Raw genomic sequence first — 26,789 nt, 5'->3', positions numbered from 1 at the left:
GCTGAGGTTGCCTAAACCCCTCAGACCACCCTGTCACTGCCAGGAATAATTTGCTTTATTTAGCAAGTCTTACGCACTGATCTACAGAAGCTTCCTCTATTTGTTTCTAATATTGTCTTTGTTTCTCAAATATTTTCCCTCCCTTTTCCCTTTTTCTGTGACTGGATCTGCTTCCTCTGTGATGGTGTCACAGGCAGTCATTCCAGCCCAGCTGGTCACTTAGGAAATCTCTGTTTCCATGTTCCCATTGGTCTGCCTTGGGATTGGTTCTCACTGGAAATGACAACTGCCAAGGAGAGGACACATCCCATAAACCAGGGTGCTGTCAGGAGTTACAGCCACGTGTCCCATGGGTACCAGACACAAACTCAGACCTGCTCTGAAATCTGTCCTGCTCCAGCTTTGCAGCTGCTGGTGCTGGGGGTCTGTGCCTGCAGAGACTAAACTGAGCTTGGGAATGATGGAATCACTTCTGAATGCATCAACGTGCCCTGCCTGCTCCCAGCACTGCAAACAGCAAACTGCTTCCCTTGGCCTGACACAAACTGCACACATTTCAATTGCTACAGGCAGCAAGAACTTGTCCCTTGTGCAGGAATTTAGCACGAGTCCTTTAAATAAATCAGTGAAGTGCCACAAATTTCAGAACACACCGGTTCTGAGCTGATGAATGTGTATTTCAACCAATTCATGAAATATGAGATTAATAGGTGGGCACTGGCAAAAGGAAAAGAGGAACAAGAGGAAGATCAAAAAGTAGGATAGAAGACACTGACATTAAAAAATGTCTGTCCTTCAGCTGCTGCTGGGGGCTTATAAAAATGAGTTCACCCACTGCAAAGGGCATGTGAGGATATGTGGCATTTCTGCAGCAGGGAGACTCTGGGGAAGCTCACAGCAAATAGGGCAGCCCCAGAGCAGATAATTGCTCCTGAAATGCTCACAGTTGTGACTCCTCACACACTTTTTGAAGCCTCATTTTACACTGAGGCTTCACCTCTACATATACATCTGTTTCTGACTCCAGCTGTGCTGTGCAACATCTCACCATGTCCATTTGGTGTGTGATTGCTCATCTGTGCTTTTCTGTTTAAGTGATCAGTTAGCCAATTCTGGCTCCCAAAAATGATAAATAAAGTCGATTTCAGAGTGGACACACCAGCAGCTCTCACAGCAAGTTCTAAGCAGGTTACAAACACATCCATGGCTGTTTGCAAAGGGTGTATCTGTCAATATCTTCATTATTTGTATTTCTCTCTGAAATGGTGGGTAACACACCCTCATGTACTCCAGGGTTTGGAGCAATTCTAACTCCAGCTCAGTTCTGGGCAATTTTGAAGTAGGCAGGTCACCAACAACATGACAACACAAAGGCCCAGGGGCTGAGACTAAGATGCTGTAAAAGCTCTCTGGCAAGGTTTTACCCTGGGATTTGCTGTTTCTGCAAGATCATAAAACGTCTTTGAGGAATTCAAATAGATGTTGAAATTGAGGAATTTGGAACAGTGTCAAAGGAAGGCAAAGCAGAGCATCTCTCTCCAGTCACTTGGAGATTTAAATAAGTGTAAAATCTGCACTTGAAATGTCTGAGCAGTGTGAGATGATGATGTCACACATATAATGGGTTTCCAGAGACAGGTTTGAAAACCAATTTTCAAAGAGTTTGTATTTCAGAAAAAGTGGGACTTACAGATATGCAAATTGGTGCTTTAAGGAGCTGGATTACAACAGAAATCCACATGCTGCAAGGAAAACTGAGCAAGAAGTGATTGGACTATACAGCCAAGCAAGATAGTAAAAGAGAGAAATGCAGGTGTCTGGGCAGCTAAATGATACAGAATTGTTGTTTTAGTCCACCTTGCCAGCTGCTTTACCACTGCCAATAATTTACTGGATCAGTATGAAAAGACTGGCTGGAAGAAAGTCATCTGTCTACCTGCCTCAGGTGGGAGAGGCTGCTGCAGAATGGGAATAGCAACTGCACCCAGGGACCAAAATCACTTGCAAGAAAGGACTGAGCAGGAGAGGAATAGTCCATGTGCTCAGGGGAGCAAGAGAGCAGACTACAGAACATGTAAGGGGCAGGGTGATTGTGTTAATGAAAATGCAGGTCTTTTCCAAAAAAAAATAAAACCTCTAAAATCAAGAAATTAAAAAGCAAGGGCTCTTGCTGGAGTGCTGAACACTTCATTTAAGCTGATGCCTGTATCAGTCAGCATTAAATCTATCACTGTTAACTAAAGCAGGGAGGGAGATGGTGATCTGGTGGCCACCACAGCTCCTCTCACAGTGAGACAGAACATCATCTCTTGGGGACCCACCTAATTGCTTGGAAGTGAGAATTTTAAGGCTCTGAGCCAATGAGGGTTCCAAAAACATTCATTGTCAATTTTTGCACAGTGTGATCCATGACAGAAGCCTAAGGACAGGCACAGTACAGAAGGTTGGCAAATGCCACCATGCTGTGGGACAGACATTGCCTTGCCTTTCACAGACACAGAATTCAAGGACATGAGCCAGGACAAGCTGTCAAGGAAAGTATCAGAGACAAGAAAATCAACCCATAAATTTCCCTGTATTGCTTCCAGAAGGAGATTTTATGGTGGATTTTGAGATAAGGAAGGTGGCCTAGCCCATCATGCTGTCCAGCAGCCACAGAACACTCTCCCCTTCATTATGGACCAGTAAGACTTAAAACAAAGAGCAGTGAGAAACTGCTACACCCTGCAACCTGGCAATGCAGGTCTCCTGCTCCTGTCCTCCTTGAAATACAAGGGAATTAAACATTCTGGAAGTCTGCAAGATTGCAGCAGCTCTTTGAATGGCATGGAAAAACATGAGTTTGTGTTAGAAACTTGCCTTGGACAGTCAGCTCAGCCTGGCACTGCCACAATAATACCTGGTGCCATGAGACACTGGTAGCTCCAGCCCAGACCTGCCTCTCTTTGTGGGCATCAGGTTTCCAGCAGCAGAGCAGTCAGGGCTATGGAGAGGCTTTGCTTCTGCTTCAGCCTCATAGCATCACAAACAGGCTCATATTCCTCATACCCCCTCCATATGCAGCTCTAACTCCCTTTGCAAATCATTGACTCTTTATTAGATTTACTGCTCATCCATAATAAAATAAATTGTTTCTAGGATGGTTTAAATGATACCATCTATATTTATATCCTTAAACAATGCAGAATAGTTATATGGCTATTTAAAAAAAATAGAAAAAAATATAAAAATGAGACTAATAGCCACCTCCTGCTGCACAATTTTTGAAAACAGTATTTCCAGCCTAGAAAGGGAGAGGTTTCTGTATAAAGAGACTGAACACCACAAATGAACATGTCTGTCACTAGGTCTGAGAAAGGAGAAAATCACAGCTCTGTCTGCACAAAGAGGTGGAGGGAGCAGGTGAGGGGTGTGATAGATCAGTGAAAGGAGGGTTAATGATTCACCAACCAGTAACACCCCCTCACAGGCTGTCTGAGGTGATCGTTCCTCTGCCAGTTCAAATGTTAGTTCACGATCCTAAACCAGAGATCTGAATCTTAAACAGCCACAGGAGGTATTCTTGGCTCTGTCTTAATGATTTTGATCTTCCACTCTTTCTGGTTGTGCTTCCCCATAACTGTGGCAGCTGCTGAAAGACTCAGCAAATAAACATGGCCAGGCCAGTGCTCAAACTCCAGAGAAATGAGGAACAGCAGTTACTTGTAAATGAATTCTCCTTGCTGGATGAGCACGTGCTGCTGTGTGGAAGTGAAGGGTGAGCTTTCAGAAGGGATCCCACTACTCCAAACCTCTCATACTTTCCCTTCATAAACTTCTCCCAGGTCTCAGGCTTCTCTCATTCTGACATTAAAAGGGAACCAGAGACTTGTACAGAGACTGGAGTTTGACTCCCTACTGGAAGCAAGATTCTAGCCCGAGGCTGGATTATTGTAATTGAGCTTTTCCTTTTCCCTTCAGTCTAACTAAAAGAGGGTTGGTTTAGATGAGATATAAGGAAGGAGTTTTTTATAAAGGTGGTAAAGCATTGGCACAGGGTGGCCAGGAGGTGGTGGATGCCTCATTCCTGGAAACACTCAAGGCCACATTGGAGAAGGCTCTCAGCAGCAAGGTCTAGTGGAAGGTGCTCCTGCACAGGGCACGGGGTTGGATTACATGATCTTCCAAATCCCTTCCAACCCAAGCCATTCGATTTTTCTGGTTCTATTTGATATCTTTTAATATAATTCAATTATAAGCACTCAGGGAGGGGCCATATTTTAATCTGCATTTGTGCAGTATCAAGTACTGTAGGTTCCCGGGCCATGGAAATACAGACAACAAATTGAAATTACTGGGTAATTAATTAATACTGGCCTGGTGCAATCCACCTAGTTATGGCAATGAATGGTACTGAAAGGGAGCCAAAAGCTTGCCCACAGACAAATTACACTGTAATTGTCATTTGGTACCACTGCAATACCCTCACTGCAAGGGAAGTGCTCAATTTTACCAAAACATCAGGCAGGAGCAATAAAGGTGTGGACTGAGGTGCAGACAGAAGAGCCCAAAGGCTGTGGGTTTCCATGGAGCTCTGAATTCTAATGGCAGCAGGGATAAACAGCTGAGATTCCAGGCACACTTAGATACTGCCAGAATGCCAAGAGGCAAAAAGAAGGACACTGAGAAGGGCAGAGGCAAGAAAACATCCCAGGCTTTCTGCAGGGGACACGATGCACACAGTGTCATAAGGAGAGCTTGGGAGGGCTGGCATGGGGGAAGGATTGTACTCACATAGGCTCCCACGATGCTGCTCTTGGCAGCCACGAAGATGAGGCAGATGAAGATGGCTGAGCCCAGCATGCCAACAGCACACACGAGGGGATCGGCTCGCTGCGTCTTCGAGCGGCACCATTTGGTGGCTCCTGCCCCTGTGATCACACCCAGGAATCCTGTGAAGCAAGTGATTGCCCCGAAGATCAAACTATTAAAAGAAAAAAAAAAAAAAGGAAAGGAAAGGAAAGGAAGAGAGAAAATAGCAGAAAGATTTTTTAGGGGTTTTTTTGAGGGTTTTTTTTGAGATTTTTTTAGCTTTTCCCCAAAAAGGGCATCGTCTTTGGATAAATTATTAGGGTAAACTGACTAATGGAAATTTGCATGATTTGCACAATAGCTTTGCAAATTTTAAATAAAACAAATGCTCATGATTTTAGCCCTCTTCCCCCAAAATTAAGAAAAATTGAAAGCATATGAAATTGTGCACAGGCTTTGATCTATGGGCAAAGGGGTGCAAAGGGCTCACACTGCTTCCTTGGGTGGAACTGGGATTCCTACAAAGTGCCCTGAACAGCTAATTACGTATACACAAAACTAATTAATAACCTGTACATTGATCATGTAAGGAGAAATCAGGGACAGGCACCAGGAAGCTTCAGGGCAAGGAAACCTAAGAAGACTCTTAAGTACCACTGATTTCCAACGTACTTTGACTTTATAACTCCTTTCAGGCACTTCAAAGAAGCATTTTGCTGTTAGGTTACACATTTGAAATGTGTTAATTTCCATTTAAAGAGCCAGGAGGATTCTCTGTATGATATGTTCAGGACTTGGATTACAGGATCTTGGGCAACCACATTAGAGTAGCTTGAGGACAGTTCAAAACTGAGGTGTCATCAAGGAGGGGGAGCTTCTCTTTGTGAACAGCAGACAGGCAGTCAGGCTGGAGCTGTGTGTTTCTCTCACTGCATTTTTGTGGAGCAGCCTGAGGTTGCCTGCTGGACACTCTGGCTGATGGGACTCCACACCATTAACTACTTTAATTGAGATGGGATCATGTCTGCTAGGCAAGGTTTTCCTAATATTATTTTCCCTCATGAGCTAAAAAGCAAAAGATCTGACAAAAGGCTTTTCTAGTATCTTTTATTTACCTGGAGGAATGCTTTTATAGCATTTTTTGGTTGTGTCACCACTGTACATCACAAAATGAAGAATTACTTTTCATAGCTTATGTGTTGCAAGTGATATTCCATAACCAGGACTGAAAACCCAAACGACTGTACAACATAAAACACTCCAGCCCAAAGTGTCCCAGATCTCTGGGACATTCTTCAGCAAAACTCAGCACACACAGCAGTTTACAGGGCAATAAAACAGGGAAGTCCTGCCTCACACAGAAACAAAAGTCTACAGGATTAGTCCCTGCAGCTTTAGGGGAGCCATTCCAATCTCTGAATTGCAGGCACCACTGGGGCTTCCTAACCTGCCAGCTTATTCTGCTGCTATCAGAGATGGGTTTTAAGAGCCCAAATTCTCAGCTCTCCAAACATCCTCCTTAGAGGATTTATCTTTTCTCTTTTCTACTCTGCACTGCAGCCTGGGAACTAAGACACAGCTGAGGTCACTGCTTCTCCCTTGGTTTGACTCCACGCAATGAAGAAGAGAACTAAAGCCTAGTTTACAATCCCAGCATTTCCTATCATTGTTGCAAGGGCCTAGAGGAAATTACAGACATTCTAGTACCTTGTCTCTGTGGGACTTGCCTGTTTCCTCTGGTAAATAAGCCCCCACCCCTGTCCCCCTCTGTACAGCAGCTGACTCTGACTCTCACCTATCTTTGGTGCCACAGGGCTGGGAGCTGCAGGTCTCTGCCGTCTTCTGCACAACCTGTGCTCTGTGAAGATACAGAGGGATCCACATCCCCAGAGCCCCTGTGGCAAAGGAGACAGCTGAGGTGGCCAAGGAGGAGAACACATAGCTGCGGCTGTGGAGACAAAAGCAGAGAAGGTTCAGTGGGGAAAGCAAAGAAGCAGGACCCCCACACAGGAGCCAGTGCTGAGTGACAAAGGCAGTGTTCCCCCACACTGCCACCCCCCTTTGCCAAGGCACAAAGGAATGGAGAATAAGAGGCATGGAATATTCACATGTGATGCTCCACTGATAATAACACACTGAACCCATCAGAGAGGCTTCACAGCATCCAAGGCACTTTTTGAGAAGACAGTACTTGGTCACTAAGACATGTTATGTGAATGACAGAGCTTTCACCCCAATGTCACCTGTGTCCTTGGATGAACAGTTTCACTTCTCCCTCCCCATTCATGTCACCATATGGTTACTACTTACATAAACTACCAAAAGCAGTAACATAGAAATAATGATAAATTATCTAACATCACTTCTCCATAGTCCTTTGGCACTGGAGGACAATACCAGGAAGGTATTCTAGACAGAAGTTCTAAAAACGAAGGACATCACAAGTTTCCCATCAGAATTACAAGGTAACCCTGAAATCACAAGTGAAAGTATTTGTACATTCACAGGATTTTTGGAAGGAAGTGCAGCTGCTTAAACACTTGTGAGCATGTGAACCTTTATGCACACATACAAGCACCCAAGCACATTCAGTTCTCATGGATTCAGTCACATTTGGTTGCTCACATATATTTAAACTTGCCATAGTGCAAGCTTCTGTGTGGTTTTTTTAAATCTTAAATTGCTAGAACCCTCCTTTCCCCCTCAGCAGAACAGCTCTTTTAAAGAAGAGAAAGGATCTAAGCGTCTGAACAACAGTGGCACAACAATTAATACAGGAATACAGAAATTTCTACACTTCAAAAGCCCTGGTTTGTGTGAAGTATGAGCCAAACAAAGCAGACTTTTTCTTAGATGTCATTCTTGGAAAGGTTAGAGCAAAACTTGGAATCCAACATTGTCACAGCACTCGATGCCTCATGTAACTGTGATTTTCTTTCCTAGGCCCACAGACTAAACTTCCTGCAACTCCCTGCATGTTGTCACTTTCCAGTCTCACCATGCTAAACCCAGACCATCGGGTGTTCTGACTAAGCATTAGAGTTTTCACTCGTGCTCTTACTTTCTAATCAATGCTTTCATGTCTCTGAGCCATGAAGTCCGAGCCTTCAGCTGCCCCCCAAGTTGTTCAGCATTTCCTCTTTTAGCAGCAGGCACAAATACCAAGATGAGGGTCCCTGTTATCATTCCTAGGAGTGGAGATACCTGCAAGAGAGGAGCAGGGAATTAGCACAGGAGTCAGGAGGGTTTGCTTTGACTGGTCAGGAAGAAGCAGAATCCATGTGTGTGGTTTCAGTGGCTGCTCCTCACAGCCAGTCAGAACCTGGAGGCATCGAGGCATCTGCTCCTTTCCCTCCTCCATGTCATCCCCTGGGCTCTCTTATCTCACTCTGGAAACATGCAGCTTTGAAAATACTGAGTAAGGCAGTCCATTGTGTTAATAAGTACCAAGACTCATCTAAACATGATTCTTCAGTGATGTTTAACTCTTTGGAAACCTACTCCCAGCTGGGCTGAGAGACCAGTTGGTTTCTGGGTGAGTGCAGAAGACTTTTAAGGGCAATTAGACCAGCTGAAAGATCTCTGGGTGTAGGGAACATGCTGGCTTTGAAAACCTTTGCCTGACATACATCCCTCTTGCACCTAACCCACAATGGCTTCCTGATTTCAGGTATCTTCCCCAGATTTCCTCAGTACAACAGACCAAGAAACATTGAAAATTCAGGCTGGAATTCAAGGGCTTGGTTTCCCAGTATCCAATCCTTTCTCCAAGCACTAGGCAAAAATACAAAGATCCCACAGCATTTTGCAAGCCATAAAAACCATTCTTGTTTTGTCACTGAAATTCCATTATTGTCATATAGCTCCAATAGCTCAAACAGCTCCATCAGGAAAATAGGAACATGGATTTCACTGAATTATCATCTCCTCTAGATATGCTATTTTAAAAATAAATTCCTGTTAAAAAAAAAGCTTTCATAAAGCTTCCATTATTAACCTGAGAACAGCCTTTACACACGGAGCAGTGTTTCATGTCCACAGATGACAAACTCACAATCCTTCTAGGGAAGGAAAGACAAAAGTATTTCAGAACTTAAAAGTCAGGAAAATCGCTCATCCAGGAACACACTGAAGCCTGATACAGCATCCTTATGACAGCTGAACAGAAGACACAGCACTGGTAAAAAAAACACTGGAAATTCTGTTTTTTCTGCAGCCAGAAGAAGTCTCTTGTTGCGTCTCTTTGATTTTTATCTAACAGCTTAAGTACCCACCAGGACAATAGCCATGAACACTCAGAAATGCTGCAGTGAAACATTCACTTTATTGTTAGAGACAAAGCTGCCACTTGTCCACGTGCCCTTCTGTCTTTTCCAGCCCACTGAAGCACGGATTATTCCTGACCTCCTCTGTATTTGGAGCCCACAGGAGATCACAGAGGGAAGCATCATCTTGGGGAATCATTCCCATCTTGCAAGAGTGCAAGAATTGCCACAGGGATGGAAGCTGCTTTACACTGATGTCTGGATGCTTTCTATATGTGCTGTGGGACTACAAAGACTGAGCAATGGTGTCCAAAGCAAAGAAGTGTGCAGCTCATCACATTCCCCAAATTTTGTACAGCCAGGGAATCCTGCACCAATGTGTCATTTATAGTGGAAATCTGACCTGTAAGGGTACAGTGTTGCAGACAGCCTGGATTTCTCAGGATAACTGTGAATACACCAGCTGTAAAGTCCTAGTGATGATCTCTTTTCACAGATTAACCATTGGGGTTTTATTGGCAGATTTGGGTTTTCCAAGGGTGCTCCAGTTAAAGCCCACTGACCAAAGGATGGGCTTTGGGGTTTTCACTCCTTGTGTTCGTCTCTGCTCAAAACTTCATGTTACTCTTAACTATTTCTGCTAATGAGGCAGCATCCTCTAGGTGGGAAGCTTTAGGCTACTCTGCTTTCCAGTCCAGGTGCACAGCTGGAAACTGCCCTCCACTCTCCCATCTACAGATGAACTGTTCTTGGTGATGCTCCTGGCTTTACTTACCCTGGGCATGGCCTGTGTCACAGTTCACATGGGACCTCCTGTATTTCATCACCTACCATTATAAATGGTGTTGGCCTGAGCTTCATGAGATTCATGGTCTCCACGAAGCAGAGAATGCACCTCACATGCCACCCCCAGTCCCAAAGGTCAGAAACCAGTTCTGCTGGGCCACTTCCTCTCTGCTCTTTCAAGACATCTTTGTGTGCACAAGCTGTTTGTGAGTATGTGATTGGAGTGGATTATCTTTTCAGCCCATTTATCAGGGTCCCAAGAGGTTAAAATAGAAGGAAACTGACTGTCTCAGGGCAGAAAAACAAGCGGAAACTGGAACAAAGTGTTTTTTCCTCAAAGCCGGAAGCCATTCTCAGAGTTTCTTGACAGCAGGAGACTGAAAGACTGTGGAGTTGATTTAAGGCCAATGCCTCGTCTTCCTGTCCCCATCAAGAAGTCAGGATTGATTGATTGATTGATAACAAAGTGATTGGAAAATTCTTGCCCCCAAGCAGGGAAAACACCAAGTCCCACAAGCCAAGCCCACATATCTTTGCTTAGTGAGTGCATCTGCCATGCATTTAAGATCCACAGATGGAATTTCCAGTCCTTCACCTCTCAGATATAATAACAGGTTGAGCCATTGTGTGATGGAACTCTTCCTAACACTAATTAGCTAACCAACTGTCATTAAGATGTGTCATTAAGAGGGACTTACCCGCAGTGCCCAGTGCCAGTCTCCAGCCACCTGCTTCACACTGGACCCAGTGATGTACCCCAAGCCACTGCAAGAAAGGCCAAGGTGAGAGTTGGTCAGAGCTTTCAGTGTGCCTCAGTCACAGCTGTTCTTAGACAAAGGCAAAGAGAAGCACAACCCACTGTGTGTCCTCAGCTCTCTTGTCCTACAGGAAGAAATGTGGGGATTGAAGCAGATGGTGGCTGGTATGTGACTGTGCCCAGCACTGCTGATGTAACAATGTTCAAATCTGATGGAAATTTGGAAGTTTATAGCTGACCTTTCAATCTAAGAAACAAAGACTTAAAAATCACTTATTTCCCAATTTCATTTCTACATCAGGCCTTTCTCTGAGCTAATATGAATGTTAAACCATTTTATGTTCAAGCTTTCAGTCAAAAAGTGCCCTCCAAGGACAGAGCATATTCCATCACTAGACTTTTGTTCTTGCCACTAAATAGTACTTGGTTCTAATTATGTAGGAAGAGACTATTTTCTATTAGCTTGGAAGAAAAACCAAGAAGAACATGCAAGAAGTTTTATGGGAGGCATTCAGCCACATGTATGACAAAAGGTGCATCACCAGAGACTACAGGTGAACATAGCCACGTTTCTCTCAACATGAACTGAAGGTAAATATCCTTTTCCAAGACTGCTGCATTTGTTGCTGAGATTGTCTTGGCTAAAACTTGCCAGGACTGTAGTGGGGCAACTGTGAGCCCCCCTCCCCAGACCCACCCCCCCTTTACTGGAGTCTGTTAAGCTTTGGAGCCTGTCAGCTATAACCTCCCTAAAACTGGACATTTCACCCAGCCAGGCCCCAAAATCAAACCATGAATCATCACAGAGTGAATTGGGTGTAAGAGACCTTAAAATCCATCCAGTCCTACCCCTTGGAAAGGGCAGGGACACCTTCCACTATCCCAGGCTGCTCCAAGCCCTGTCCAGCCTGGCCTTGGACACTGCCAGGGATGGGGGAGGCACAGCTGCTCTGGGAATCTGTGCCAGGAATTCAACACCTTCACAGGGAAGAATTTCTTCCTAATATCCAATGGAAACCTCTTTCAGTTTACAGCCCTTGTCCTACCCTCCATGGCCTTGTAATCCATGCTGCTGCTGGATATTGAGATAATGAAGTCCCAGAATCTGGCTCCACAGGATGAATATTTGTAATTTCTTTCTAGTTCATTGAATTTTCTATGTGAATATTTGAAATCCTTGCTCCTCTTGACAAAATATTCTTTTCACCCATTAAGGATCTGGTGCTGTCTTTTTCCTCAAGAGCAAAAGGATTTTTGTGAGTTTTATGTCTCAGGTAAGTGTTCCAGCTTATAAAATGCACCACCAGAAGTTTTTCTCTGAGTTTGGAACATGTTGCCCATGTATTCCCTGCTGGAAATGAGCCCATAATGCCCTTTTGCCCAGGATGTTGTCCAGCTCTGGGAATTGATATGCAAACTATGCAAAGCCAGCTTGCTGACAATCTCACAATAGAGGGTCAGCCATTAAAAACAAAAAAATTGACAGATTCCCTCCCACCCAACAATCAGATCTGTGTTGGGCTAATAAAGAAACTCCACTGAAAGAAAAAGTCAGCTAAAATATTTTGATTCCATTTCCACCCCATTGCTGTAAAAAAGTAGGGAAAAAAACTAAATAAACCAACAACAAACTTCCCATTAGTTCCCAAAAGTCACACATGAACCAGTAACAGGGCCAAAAAAAGAACCTAATTCCTGCAACTAATTAGTCACTGCTCACAATATTTTCCTGTCTAAACCATTCCAGCCAATGTCAAGAACTATCATCATTAGCAGTTTCAGATCTGTGTGAGTTTATAGAAGAGAAGAGCCAAAACCAGACTGAAGTGTCACTTACCTGCCCAGAGGAATTGCAAAGTAGAACACAGACAGCATAAGGGTCCTGGTGTTTTTGGTGAACAGGTCCCCAATGATGGTTGGTGCAATAGTGGAATAACTCGCTTCACCAATGCCAACCAAACCCCGTGAGAGCACGAGGAGCCAGAAATACTGAGAAAAGAAATAGAAACATTAGCAGCTCCCCCCTTGGCTTTTTTAATACAGGATGGACAACAGTCAGGGAAATACAAATTCATGTGACTGGAAAATTATCCTCCTGTATGCATTTATTTCTAGAACTTCAGAGTTGTTTCATTTGTCTTTTGCCCAGAAGAAAAGGACTATATTTTTTGTGAAGATTTATAGGCCTGAAAGAAAAGTAATAATAAAGCATTTACTCAGTGACATTCAAGAGTATAATCTAGAAGAGGCAGAAGACTCCCAGTTTGCTCCCAGATCCCAGCTCACTCTTGCTGAGTTGGGAAGGTCTGGGGAGGTGGGTGAGTAACAAACCCTGCTCTGGGATCCAGAAACAGCAACTCCTGCCAAGCACAACCCATCCTCCCCAGCATGCCAAGGACAGCTTCTGACTGTGAAATCCTAAAGGCTCTTCAAAGCTGGGAAACAGTTGAACCTGCAATCCCTCAAACTAAATATCTTCCTTCATTAAAAGCTAGGGAATAACAGAATCTTTCAAAGGTGCTGAGCACCCATCTCACTCCACTTGCCTTGAGCAGCAGCAGACAGCTCCCCAAAACTCTCCGAGGAGACCTGAGCCTTGCTGGGACCCCCAGGAGCACCCAAGCACTCTCTAAGCAGCACCTGCAGGGGATGACCTGGAGCCACACAGGGCAGGGGCACGGAGGAGGCATCCAGCATTCCAGGGAAATCCTGCCTTTGTGGGCAAAGGGCAATCCCACAGAACGAGGACATACTTCACATTCAGCACAACACAATCTAGAATGGTCAAAAAGGAATTGTTTACCTAATAGAATTTTCTTAGTGGCCCATTTTAAGCAACACTGTGAGGACCTGATTTTCAGCCTAAGCTCTTTCACTGTCCCTGCAGTTTTCTGGGTGCTGCTGAGTGCAGGCTAAGACACAATGCTTTGATGCCTGAATACCTGATACATGAGCACAAGCAAACTCTCAGCCATCTAATCAGCTTGAGCTACACCCAGAAATAATTGCAGGGGAAGAAATGAACCAGTCAATGCAGAAAGTTGTAAGCACAGAGAAATCTATTTCTACAAGTGTAACCTCTACAAATCCTCAATTTACTGTCATTATTCTATAGATCATTTGTGAGAAGAACAGCAGGGATTTAAACTGAAGGAAGGCAGGTTTAAATTAGATATTAGGAAGAAATTCTTCCCTGTGAGGGTGGGGAAGCCCTGGCACAGATTGCCCAGAGGAGCTGTGGCTGCCCCTGGATCCCTGGAAGTGTCCAGCCTGGGACAGTGGAAGGTGTCCCTGCCCATGCAGGGGGTGGAATGGGATGGGCTTTAAGTTCCTTCCCAACCCAAACCACTCTGTCATTCTATGCTTATGATATGTCCTTAACCATGAAAGTGCTTTGGGAAAAATGAGCAATTATCAATTCTCCTTCTTCAGATAGGAAAAAGTCAAGGGAAATGACTGATTTTGAGCCCTACAGCAAAGCCAAGCCAGAGTACAAGTCTCATTCACAAACATGGAAAATGCCATGCAGACTCCAAGCCACGTGCCTCAGTCATAAATATATCCATCAGCAGACAAAAATCTACCAGTGACGTGTTTGCATTGTTTTCCTCACTGTAATCCCTGGTTGAAAAGAGTATTTGGAGAATTCCAATAGCCACAAAACCAAAATACTTTTGTGCACTCTTCACTTCCTCATATTTTGGTGTGAATTCTGGAGCAATACCCATTTTCTGCAGGAATACAAGTTCCTTGTTTGCTGGCAGGGTGTGTGCAGTGCTGCTCACATTTGTACATCTCCCTGTATGTAACTCACACACGTGGGTGTGGGCAGAAAGGGCAGCTCTGTGACTCAAATGATTTAATTGATGCCAATTTCCCAATGCTCAACCACTCCACTGCAGAAATATGCTGGCAGTCACTGGTGCACAGGTAACCAATGTATTTTGAATGAGCAACAGTATTTATAACGTGCTGAAAGGCTTAGTCATGCAGAATTAGAAAGCAGGGAACTGGAGGCTGGCTGTGGTTTCTGATGAAGTTTAGATCTGGATCACAGAGAGGGTGACAGGCAGAGCAGTCACCTGCCTGGGATGAGCATGGACAATGTTATTTACACCTGAAGAATGACAAGTTTGCAAATGCACTGGATGTTCCTCAAATTTGAAATACCTCCAGAAAAATGACACAGTTTGGTGCTCATCAGGTGGTATCGCTCCCAGTGAATGCCCTGGGTAGGAATTTCCTCCAAACAATGTTGTTAGAAGGTTCCTCTTACAATCCTTGTGCAAGGCAGGAAAACGATACCAAGTATTCCTTTTGTGGTAGTGACTCAGTTTCATCAATACCACGGAATCAGGTGGCCAATAAAATGAAATTATCTGCAACAAGTAACACATTCACTCTTCTCTCTCAGTTCCTCCTCAAGTCCTCCTCCCTGGCTTATCCCACGCTGATGCACTCCAAATATCTGTTTAATATTTAAACTATGTTCTTTGAAGCAGTGGTATTTAAACTTAAAAAAGGAGATTTTTACTTCATCTGGGAATAAAAGCAGTCTTAAAAAGCATAGTCCAAATAAAGACCTGAATAGTATTGCTCTTCTGAGATCAGATATTCAAGACTATGGACCATGCAGCCATTAAGTTGTGACAAATAGATTAAACATAGAAAAATCTAAAACGATTTCAGGAATTATTTCTAGTCAGTTCTATACTGTGCCTGGTTTTGGAGCTCTATATCTATGATTAAAAAGCGAATTCCTCTTCTTACCAGTTCTTCAGGTAAGAAGTTCCACCCTGTTGGAACTCACATGATAAAACTGATTTGTTAAAATGAGCTGGGACTCCCCATCTTCCATCTCTAATCAGTCACTCAAAACTTATGTTTTAGTTGTTTCTGAGGAGGCACAGCTGGAGAGTTCCCCAAGGCAAAAAGTGGTCCCATCCATGACTGGCCTCATCTTTTTGTTTTTCATATAAGAAGAAAAAAATACAAACAACAACACAACTCTAAAATTCTTATGTTGCTGCTCATCTGGACCACAGGCATTCCATGAACCCCTCATGAACTGGTTCAGAAATCACTCTGTATGCAATACAGACAGCTGCTATTTTTTGTGTACATTTCTACACATACACCCATAGGAACATCCCTTTTCCTCTCCAAGTGTATGTGGACATGACAACCTGCACAAACAAATGGCAAAGTCAGATATTCCACACGCTGAGGACAATTCTGTTCTCCACAGCTGTAGCAGGACACCTCTGCCATTTCCTCTGCACTGGATTTTCCCCCCACTGCTTTTCCATTTATGTCCTGCCTCAAGGTTCTCAGGAGTTTAATGAGAGAAAAAGGGCTGACACCAGCTCAATTCTGTCAGTGCTCAAAAGCAGAACAGGCAGCTCAGACTTTAACTGAATTTCACTGTTCCCCAAGCAGAAATTGATATATATTGAAGAAGCTCGTTCCTTTCTATATGACTTGGTAACTCTGCTGTAATTTGTTCATCTGTGCAAGTAGGTTTCTGGCAGGAAAATTTAAAATATCTGAGTCAGCTTTCAGGACCTGAACCAATTCCTTCCCCATAGGTTAAGCCCAGCAACTTCAACACTTAGCAATATTTCCTAAAATGAAGTTTTTTGAAACAAGGCGCTGTTAGGGCAAACAATTAATTTGTCTTCAGTTTTGGAAAGCAGTCATACCAGAGACTGTGTGCACCTCCATGACAGCTGCCAGCATCTCCTGGGTTTTTTGGGGTGAGTGCATAGCCTCAATGCCCCTCCTTGCCTGTGCATCCTCCCAAAGTGCAGCTGAGATTCCCCAGCCATGGAGCAGCACTGCACCAGGGCACCAGCCTGGATGTGCCACTGCAAAGGGACACCTGAGCCACACAGAGTCACTGCTACGAGTTCCAGGAGCAATTCAGGACGCAAAAGGGCTTCCAGCCCTTCTCCAGCTTGTGTGGCTGGTGGGACACAAGGCAGGGAAGATTCCAGTACACAATAAACCATCAATATATGGAAAGAATGGTGGCTGCAGAGACCCAGAACTGCCACAGCCTTCCTGGGAATTTCCCTTCAAGAGATGACATCACCAGAAATCAATGCATGGAGGAAGCACTCATAATTATGAGTGGGAGGTACAAAGGGTCAATGGATGTGCTCTCTTCTTCCCATCTCATAAATATATAGAAGGAAAAACACCCCCTAGCCACAAAGCAAAAGAAACCAAATTCCCCAAAATAGAAGTGTGTTTCAGAAGGGATACAAATCCTTACGCCTTGGGGATGTGCCAGTAAGGAATAGAAAACTCCACCTACCAACTTCTACATTTCTTAAACTATCAGCAAGCCACGGACAACAAGAGTGACAGATCATGGGGTCCAAGGACCTGGTCTCATTACTGTCACCAGTGTCACCAAACACTAAAAGCTATGGATGTGGCAATCCTTCCAGAATTTACATCTGAAAAAAGTTTTCATGGTTGGAGTTAAGTATTTATAATACAAAACCATTGAATTGTTTAGGGTAGAAAAGATCTCTAAGAACATCAGGTCCAACAGATAAAATGTATGATGTGGTTTCTATTCACACCTTCATGCTTTTGATGGCCTAGGACACATGACTGGCTTTAATCATGTTTGGTGAAACCTCCTAATTATACATTTATCCTAGTTGTATAGACCATTCAGGGAGTAATATGTGTTTTAAGAGGTCTAATTATAGCTTGAAGTTCTTTCTCCTTTTTTAATTAGTTAACAAAAGGAGTAAAGCCACTGTTCTTTAAAAGATTATCTGCCAGTGGTAAACCTATTATCTGCCAAATATGTGTACAACTCTGAACCACCAGATTTACTGTCTAAAGAATCATATGATCCTTAAGCTTTGGTTATTAAGTATTTGCACTTGAATGTGGAATAGCTTGTAAGGGTCTCAAAAGAAGCTGTACACATGCTGCTTTCAGATGAGGGACACATGGACTGAGGAGATCCCAGAGAGTCACTCTAGAGTCATGAATTCCTGTGTGTGCACAGCACCAATGCAAACCATGGGTAAAACTGCTGCTGCTGGTGTAAAAGAAGGATCTTTTATACTGCTACAGCACCTGCACCTGTACCCTTCCCTGTGTGAGGATGCTGAGTTAAACTCCTGTGGATAATGCATTTAGCTGATGTAAAAGAGGTTTCAGTACCATTAAATTCCTCTTTGGGCTGAGTTTTGCCATATTTTCCTTCTTTTATTATATAAACATTATGCAAATATCAAGAATATAGAATCAGGGTTTGCATCCTCTGAAAGAAGATGTGCATTAAGTCATTCCTACCATGGGCAGCTGGTATTCCCACACAGAGCCTAAAATGTGGTGAAATGACAATAAACTAAGGAGAAAGCATAGGAATTGACCTAATTTCCCTGAGTTACACTCCTGTATTTCTCCAGCTGGCTGAGCTTTGCACTAGGCAGCCAGGGTAGCACAGCAGTCACAAGTGATCAGTTGGATAAACCTGAGATACTGCAGGAGCCAGCTGAACAAAGTAAACTCCACAGGCTCAAATATCAATTCAAGGGCTGCAGCTGCACTCACATGTAAGAATTTGCCCTCCTTGAGCAGACTCTGCATTTTCTGGCCAGGCAAACACCACTTCCTCCTCTGCTCCACTAAGTTTTCCCAGCACTTTGCAGGATTTAAATGGTTAATGATGACACACCACACCTTTTGCCAAAAGATGCACCATTAACTATGAGGTAAGCCAAAGCAGGAACCTGCTCTGAGTATCGGGGTGGTGACTAAGAGCATTGACTCCTGCACAGCCACAGCTCAAATTCCAGCTCGTTAGCTGAGAGTCACTGAAGAGCTGAGCACTGGAATGACATTACATATTTGTTTAAACACTAAATGCTCCAATTCTCTCAGCCCTCCCAGGAATGAGGGCTCACCTTGAAGAATCTGAAAGTTTCCAAGTCAAACAAGGACACTGACACAGCACAGAGAGACAAGCTGACATTAAACAATGAGGTTGATGTTTCAGATTCCATTCTGTGCCTGGATGGATGACAGAGGCCACAGCAGAACAGATAAGCCTAAATACATCTTCCAGCACTGTGCATCCCTAAAGCTTTATGAATTTTGCACATACATAACCAAGACACCTGGCTTCCATTGGTGGATACAGGTCCTGGGCCCAAATACTTGATGAGAATGCTGTGTCAAATCTAGACATGAAACTCAGAGTTACATGCCTCACCTTCTCAAACATCAATGGTTCTAACTCTTCTCTAATAAAAGCAGAATAAACATTGTAAAGAGCCAGAGAAGGGCCACATAGTACTGGTGAATTGTTCCATGCCAATCCTGAAGAACATGTCTTCCTGTCAAATCCAGGACCCAGATTTTTAAGTAACTGAATATTCATTCCAAATTTTGGCCATTTGATCTCTTACCATCTTTGGGAGATCTTTGAGCAGGAACAAAGGAAGAAGATTAATATCTTTATCTTTATCTTTATTGACAAATAATCTTACCTAATTCCTCATGGGAATTGCCAGCCAAGAGACCAAAATACAAACCAGCATGGGGGCAAAAGTGTGCACTGAGATGTTTTGTTGATCAGTACTTTTCTCCCCTGTTCAGGGGTTGGTCAAGCACTGGTTTCAGCATTTCCTACAACCAGAGGGGGTTATGCTGAGTCTCTGGGTGGTACAAAGGGACCAGCAGGGCACATGCTCAGGTGGAGATTAGCTGGAGACAGACTGATGGGTTATCAGCCCTGAGACAATGCTCACAGTTATCAGTGTTTATGTGTTTGCTGTAGAGATACAAGTGCACTTAGAATTCATGCTAGAGTTACCTGTGAGATAAATGTAATTATGAACCACCCTTCTCACCTCCACCAAGAGCTGTCCCCTTATCAGCCCTGAGTCCTGCAGGCAGGGCAGCCCAGGGCAGATGCACTGCAGCTGCTGCTGCCATCGGTCCCACTGAAGTGATTGGGTTTAGATTCCTCTTTTCTTCCCTCACTGTGGGTGTTGTCACTCACCCACGCCTACTTCTCACTCCATCTCTACCATCACAACCACTTTGTAAGTCACTGCTGCACACAGCATTTCCCAGAACTTCCATCACCGCTGGATTCTATTTAAGCTCTGCAGTTCCCTCCCTTCAAATTGAACTCCTGATGCTAAGTCTGTCTTCCATCACCATTTTTAAACTGCTCTTCTCCTTTGCAAGCACTCACAAAATAAGAGAATACCCGAGACTGGAAGGAGTTTTGGAGATAGTCTGGTCCATGTCCCCGGGTCACAGCAGGATCAGCTACAACAGCCTGATCAGGATAATGTCCAGTTGAGTTTTGAGTATCTCCAAAAATGGAGGAGCCACAACCATGCTGGACAACCTGCTGCAGTGTTGGACCATCCTCGAAGTAAAATGGTTTCTTCTCATGTGTAAGTGAAATTTCCAGTATTTTAGTTTGTGCCCCTTGCCTCATCTTTTCTCTGTTGACCTTTGAGAACAGTGTGGCTCCCATCAGGTATCAATACACACCAAAGCAGCACCATGGGCTCTATGGGGACAGAAGCAGTTCTAGAGTGAGGACGCCACTTTGGCAAAGATAAAGTATTTCAATTCAGTTAAATCCATATGGCAGACACCATCTCACATTTGCTGTGTCTCTGCCACATTCACACTAACCAGGTTTTTCTTCACTACTTTTCCTTTAAGCCTGCTTAGCATAGAAAATATACTAGTTTAAATATTTATGTCTGGCAAAGGATGCTTCTCTTACCCAAAGATCCTCCCCTCAACTCTGACAAGCAGGCCACTAAAATTCCAGTGCAGATGCCTCAGGCCTTCTTCCTTCAAGTGTTCACAGGTTTTATTCACACATTCACATTAGTTTTATTCACATGTACTTGTTCTACATATGCTGGCTGGAGGTTATAACCGTGTTCCAGATGAGACTGCTACACCACACCAAGATTTAACAGCAAGCTGCTGAGTTACTGGAACCTTAGTGCACTTTATTAATCACTTGCTCAAGGGTCAATACTGAAACCCTTTGCATTTAGGATGGACTTGCACAACAGCTTCTAAAGCAGGTCTGATTCCTCTGCAGCATCCATTTACACTTTGTCAAACAATTCCAAACTTCAGCTCATTTGGATGCATTAAGTGTCTCACTGATTCTCAGCTCTAAACACCTCACCTTTGAAGAATTCCCTTTTGGGAAAATTCAGCTGCTACTCAGAGCCCTACAAGGAGAAAAGAGACCACAGCAAGCAGAAAGAGACCAAGATACATATTTAAATATAAAAATGAGCAAGGGAGATGAAGCCAAGTCCACTCACCTTTCCTTTGATTGTCTCTAGTATTTGTTAATGGCTTTAGTTCTCCCAGGTAGCCTTTTCAGGCACACTTAATTGAATGTGGGAAGTTTTATCTGGGAATTCTCTTAAGATTCTGGTTTATTAAAGCATCCTTATTTAATGAGATTTATATTATTATTTAGTGTATAAAAATAACCAATAAAGACTGTAAGATACTCCTTTTTCACTCATCACACCCTTCAATCAGCAACTAAAGTGTTTAACAACTACATACCTACAGGGAGGCTCTAAAGTGAAACACCTAATTAAGTGCTCTGGAGATAAAAAACAAACCCAAATCACCCTGGAAGTAGCAAGACTCCCACAGGACTTCTTCCAAACAGAGCTGCCTTTTGCTTCACAGGCACAAAATCTGTGGCAAGGTTATCTGAGCTATTTACAAATGTTGAATGCGAAATTCCCTTTCAACACTAGAATTGCAGTGTCTGAAATCCACTCTCCTCCCTCCAAAGCTGTGGTAGTCCTGAGGGAATCCTCTGTTACTTTTCAGTCACTTTTGGGCAGCACAAAAAAAAAGAGGCAGCCCAATTCCATTCTCCATCCCATTAGGGAGTCTAATTAGAAGACACTGGGTGATGAAGCAGCACCACCAGGTCCTAATAAACTGAGTTAAGACAAAGCAGCATTTCAGCTCCCTAATTGAAGGGCTTTTCATTCGATTGACCTCCTCATGGTAAAAAATATTGCAACATGCAAATGGTGGGATATACATTCCTCTCAGTTTAGTTTCTTGGTCATTAATATTGGATTAATGACAGGGACCTGGGATGCAATTGAGAGGAAGGTTGCTCACTCACCAAACCCCATCTAGCAGATGTATTGTTGCTGTAAAATAGACTTTAAAGAACAAGGCTGATGTTCCAATAAATCACAGGGATCATAAAGAGCCCCATGTTCCCAGTGCCTGGTAGAAAACAGAGTTAAGACACTTCTTTTCATCCTTGGCTCTGGTGTAAGCCCAGAGGAGTCCATGGCCCTTCACATGGCTGAAATAGTGGTCATTTATCCCTGTTACAAAACCATTACACCGGAATGTATCTTCCAAAACTGTTCCCCTAAGAACATTGATAGTTCTGGGTCGGAAGCAAATGGTTGCTTTTTGTTCCAGATATGTCAGGTGGGACACACTTACCAGCACTTGCCTCAAATATCTCTGGCATTAGGCACTATCACAGTTTCCTTCCTGAGACGTGCAAACACAGCCATAATCGCTAAAATAGGAATTGGAAGAAATACAATGTATTTTTGCAAGTGTGGAAAGGCTGCAAGGCTCTGGACACACACAGGTTCCCAAATGCAGCTGGAATATGGGGTGATACTCACAGGGAGTAAGGGGCTGCTGTGTCCCAGCCACAGATGAACCACGAGCAAAACCTAAATCCAAGCAATAAAGAGATGCCAGATTTTTTCAGAACAAACATTTACAGGCATTGATACCTAGCACTAACAACATCTGCACCTCCAGTGATGGCTACAGAAATGTGTGACATCCAGCCCCTTTAACATGATGGGCTGTCTTGGCTAAAACTGTTTGGTTTGGACCAACTCTTGAGCAAAAATTTAGCCAAATCCATCAGACAGGTTGGATTGGAGATTCTTGGAGAGCACAACCCCATGTCCCTATCCCTGAAAACACTGCATAAACTGTGATTTCTCAGCACCCTTTGAAAAAAGCTTCAGCCAAGTGACAGAGACACCCAGGTGTGCGCACTCTGCCCTCACTAGATGCATTTTCACGTGTAGAATAAGTTTTGAGAGTGCATGAAGGACATATTTTAAGGGAATCCTTCAAGGTTTAAATGAAATTAGCACAAAGTTACAGTCCCTGCAACTTTTCCCATATTGTTAATTCTGCTGATTCTTGGCATATTTTGCTTTGCATATGCTAAAAAGTCAAGTACACCAGCAGGTCAGCTCTTGCAGGTAACTTTGCTGAAGAGCCATTTAAATCATTCCAGACTCTGATTTTTGTTCCTGCTTTGTGTTTTCATGCTTCCTTGCCTTGCTGACTCAATCAAGATCCAGAGGCTCCAAGAACTGTGCAGAAGGCTGATCTTGCAGAATGTCTGGCCTATATCTGAGAGATGCCTCACTTTCAGCATCAGATTTTCAGAGAGAAAGTGGTGCATCTACCAATTCCTTCTACTTAGGAGCTGCTTCTTATTCATGATTTTCCTTGAACAGTTGTCATGTTCCTTTTTGAAGTGCTATTAATTGACAAGGTTTTGTCATGCTGTAGTAAATTTCATTCTTTAAATCCAGCCTGACAAAATGACAACCTATTAAACCACACTAAACACATTTGGACGTTTTGTGACTATCTTCTCATGAGGCTTCATCACTCATGTTTTCAGACCTGATGATCAGCACCACTCCCAGGGATTTCCAGCTCAAAATCTATTAAGTAGGGTTGAGATTAGTACTCTAATTTGACTTATCTGAATTGCAAATGCAGTGTTTTGTGTAGCCTGGGAACTTTATACATTTAAAAGAAATGTCAACACTTCAAAAGACTAATTTAGCACCTGGTACTGTAAAACATTTCCCTTCTTTCCACTATTTGCACATGACTTAGAACATAATGGTCCTTTTCCCAGACTTTAAGCACAACCCAGGAGGCCAAAGACTGTGTGGCCACTGAGGAAGCACTTACACTTCCCAAGGAGTGACTGATGCATTTGCATCAGCAGGCAACCAGGGGCTCAACCAAAGAAAGGCTCAAATCCATACTTTTACATCTGAACAGAAGCCAGAGCCTGAATACCACACACTCTCTGCTGCATCCTGTTTTCCAGGACAATATGCACAACCTTCAGGAACCACTCTGCTAATAGATTTGTTTCCAGGCCTCCAAATGAGCTAAAGCTGGGATGAATGGACTGTTTTCTCTGTGAGGCATCATTAACCAGACTCTGCTAAAGCTTTGTGCTTCCTCCCAGGCCTCAAGAACACGGTCCAGAAGCTGCCTCGTGTACATCCATGCTAAACACACATCAGTTTACAGCCTCCAAAAATGGGAGCATTTCTCCAGACCCATCTCTGACCATCCCAGTGGATCAGGAAGGCACACGTTCCACACCACCAACTTGGCACCCTCTGTCCCCTCAGTACACAGCTGGTTGGGAAGTTAATTCCCCAGATCACAGGACCACCCAGGCACTGCAGCACTGACTTGCTTTGCCTTCTGAACTCGTTTTCCTAAGCCAGACATCCCCCTATGGAAGCCCAGCACACACCCAGGGACCCCACATCAGCAATGACTTGTGTCCCTCAGGCCACAGCACTACTGCAGGATCCTGTTAGGCTGATAGGAAACTTTACAATTCCTTATATTTTAACATTTGCTTAGAAATTTACATGCAGCACTACTACTTTTTTCTTCTTTATTTTTTTTCACACCAACTGATTAAATCCCAGTCTATTTAAGGAGCATTTTCCCTTTCTTCCATTCCTTCCATGTTAAGGCTGAGCTTAAGATACTGTCATAATTATTTATAAAACATAATGCTAAAGCGTTATAGAGACTTCTACTTACACAGAGTTAAGAAATAAGACATTATTTGTATTCCATCAGCATGCCCTGGGGTTAGGCCTCTGCTGCAGCATGACAGGCAGAATATACATTTTAACAGACAACACAAGAAGAAGGAATGTTTCCAAGTCACACACAGCCTGGAAATAAAACAAACATGCCTTCTTCCCTCTCCTTCCTCAGCAAATCACTGGCCCAGGTGAGATTTCCTGCTCAGGCACAGCAAAAGCAGGACAGGTGGAATGTTACAGGCAGGCATTGCTTCCACACCATCCATTAACTGACACAGCAGATTAACTTTCCTACTCTTCAGCCTACAGACTATAAATTCAGCTTTCTGCAAAAAAATGGGGCAAACATATAAAAAATCTGCAAAAATCTTCCATGCCCCATGCTGTTGTCTCTAAGCATTTCCATGATCCAATGAAACAGCACCAAATGTGTGTTGATGTAAGGTCTGACTCAATTGCCACAGACACACAAAAGGTTCCCACAGACTTGCAAAGAAGGAGCTGAATCAGAACCACAATCACAGACCCTGTGATAATGGTTTCAACATCTTCCAGTAACCCAGATAACAAACAGTGCTCTGAAACAGGACAGGCAATTACAGGGGGCCCTCGCTGAGACCCTGTGCAAATGAGTTGAGCCTGTCTGGATGCTCTCCCAGCACAAACCTCTGTCCACCTGCTCTAGAAAATGCCTGAGCTCTGAGGGGCAGGCCTGACATTTCAGTGCAGCTAACTGCCCTCGTTCCACTGAGCTGGAATCTCAGCCTCTGCAGCAGCACACGGGAATGCAGGTGAGTTCTGATGGCAAGCAGTGGAAACATCTCCTTCAGTATCCCCAGTGTGTGATTTCAGACCAGCTAATGACCTAAAAGGAAGGGGCAGGGTGCAGGAGGCAAATTTATGGACACATAGCTGCACACAGCTGGGGTGATTTGGGAAATTTGAATAGAACATGGTGCCAGACTGACCCCACCTGGGGAAGGTGGGACGTGGGGGGTCCATCTCGGTGGCTCTCAGGTCCCAGGGGGGAGAGCAAACCCATTCCTGCTCCAGACACCATGCAGATGGGAAATGCAATGTGTGGTAGAGATATTCCTTATGACAGTTATTTAAAGTTCATTTTTCTCATCACAGGAATAAGCTTTCCAAGCCAGCTTTGGAACTGTGCTGTGTCTCTCTCCTGGAAGCCATCACCAGCTGTGTTTTCAATAACTCTTCCCAAATACTTCACAGATACACGGACACAGACACTGCATGGAAAAACCCCAACACTGAGCAGAAAATACACTTCAATTTCTGATAACACCTTTGAAAAGCTGCCTCCTCTCACAGATTGGCTTTTTTGGGTCTGATGCTCTGAGAACACCTTAATCTGGTTTTCATTTACGGTTTCCCTTGGAAGAGTGACAGGTACAAAGGGGACAAGGTAGGAACATAAAACGACCAGGAGACAAACACTTGTCAGTAATTCTGCACTCTACAACTATTTCATTTATATAAATCTTTTCCCAATGCTTCCATCCTTGGATAAATCTGTGGGAACAGTGAGGACCCAAGATTCAAGAGTTCAAATCATTGCACTTGTCTGTGCAAAAGAAGATGTTCTTACAGAAAAACAGTTTGCCATACAGTATTTGGAATCAGCTGTGCTGAAGATGATAGCAGACTTGACAGATAGCCAGAATACCTTAAGACCAGCTCAGTCAGTGCTCCATTATTAAAGGAATAAGCAATAGTGTATTTTTTTTCCTGCAGTACACCTCATATAATCGATATGAAAAGATGTGAGATAGTAAAACTTACAAGAGCACTGGGAACAGCACTCGGAAGGAACAGCAGGTGCTCCTTGCTGGGGAATGGTCAAAGAAATGATGCCTTCAATTTCACATGGTGGTGATGCTGGGTTAATGGCTGGACTCGATGATCCCAGAGGTCTTTTCCAGCCTTAACAATTCTATAATTCTAAAAGGGGCTGTGGAAACTCTCTCTTTAAATCACCTCCTTTCAGACACACAAGGGAGGGACAGTGAGGCAGAATGATGTCCATACAGAATTCCACTGTGCAGTGTAAAGCAGAGATGAGAGCCCTTATCCTTTCCCTCTCTTACTGGGACTTCTGAACCCAGCCCAGCACCTCCTTCACCTGGCACCCACTGACCCCAGGGCACAGCAGCTCCACTGTGGGCAGCAGGGAGCTCTGACAGCTGGAAGGAGATGCACAGGTTGCCACATGTCACTTTAGAGAGCAGAGGCAGGGCAGGA

At 43.8% G+C, this 26,789-nt stretch overlaps 1 protein-coding gene across 3 annotated transcripts in view; it reads right to left on the bottom strand.

The window, feature by feature from the left end:
* Positions 1 to 26,789, bottom strand: part of LOC106860234 (sphingosine-1-phosphate transporter SPNS2-like) — a 132,462-nt gene that overhangs the window by 38,402 nt on the left and 67,271 nt on the right. For all 3 annotated transcript variants that reach the window (XR_015807974.1, XM_088177193.1, XM_088177194.1), the window contains exons 4-8: positions 12,437 to 12,588; positions 10,541 to 10,607; positions 7,853 to 7,995; positions 6,587 to 6,739; positions 4,774 to 4,963 (exon numbers count right to left, since the gene is read on the bottom strand). Coding sequence is in view for 2 of the 3 variants with exons in the window: in XM_088177193.1 (XP_088033319.1) it covers positions 4,774 to 4,963; positions 6,587 to 6,739; positions 7,853 to 7,995; positions 10,541 to 10,607; positions 12,437 to 12,588 (705 nt within the window). In the remaining variant the exon portion in view is untranslated. The remainder of the gene's footprint in view (positions 1 to 4,773; positions 4,964 to 6,586; positions 6,740 to 7,852; positions 7,996 to 10,540; positions 10,608 to 12,436; positions 12,589 to 26,789) is intronic.

Source organism: Sturnus vulgaris, chromosome 21 (assembly GCF_052056855.1).
Source record: "Sturnus vulgaris isolate bStuVul1 chromosome 21, bStuVul1.hap1, whole genome shotgun sequence".
Lineage (NCBI taxonomy): Eukaryota > Metazoa > Chordata > Aves > Passeriformes > Sturnidae > Sturnus > Sturnus vulgaris.
Note: the sequence above shows the minus strand (reverse complement) of the source record. Positions and strands in the feature narration are given on the sequence as shown.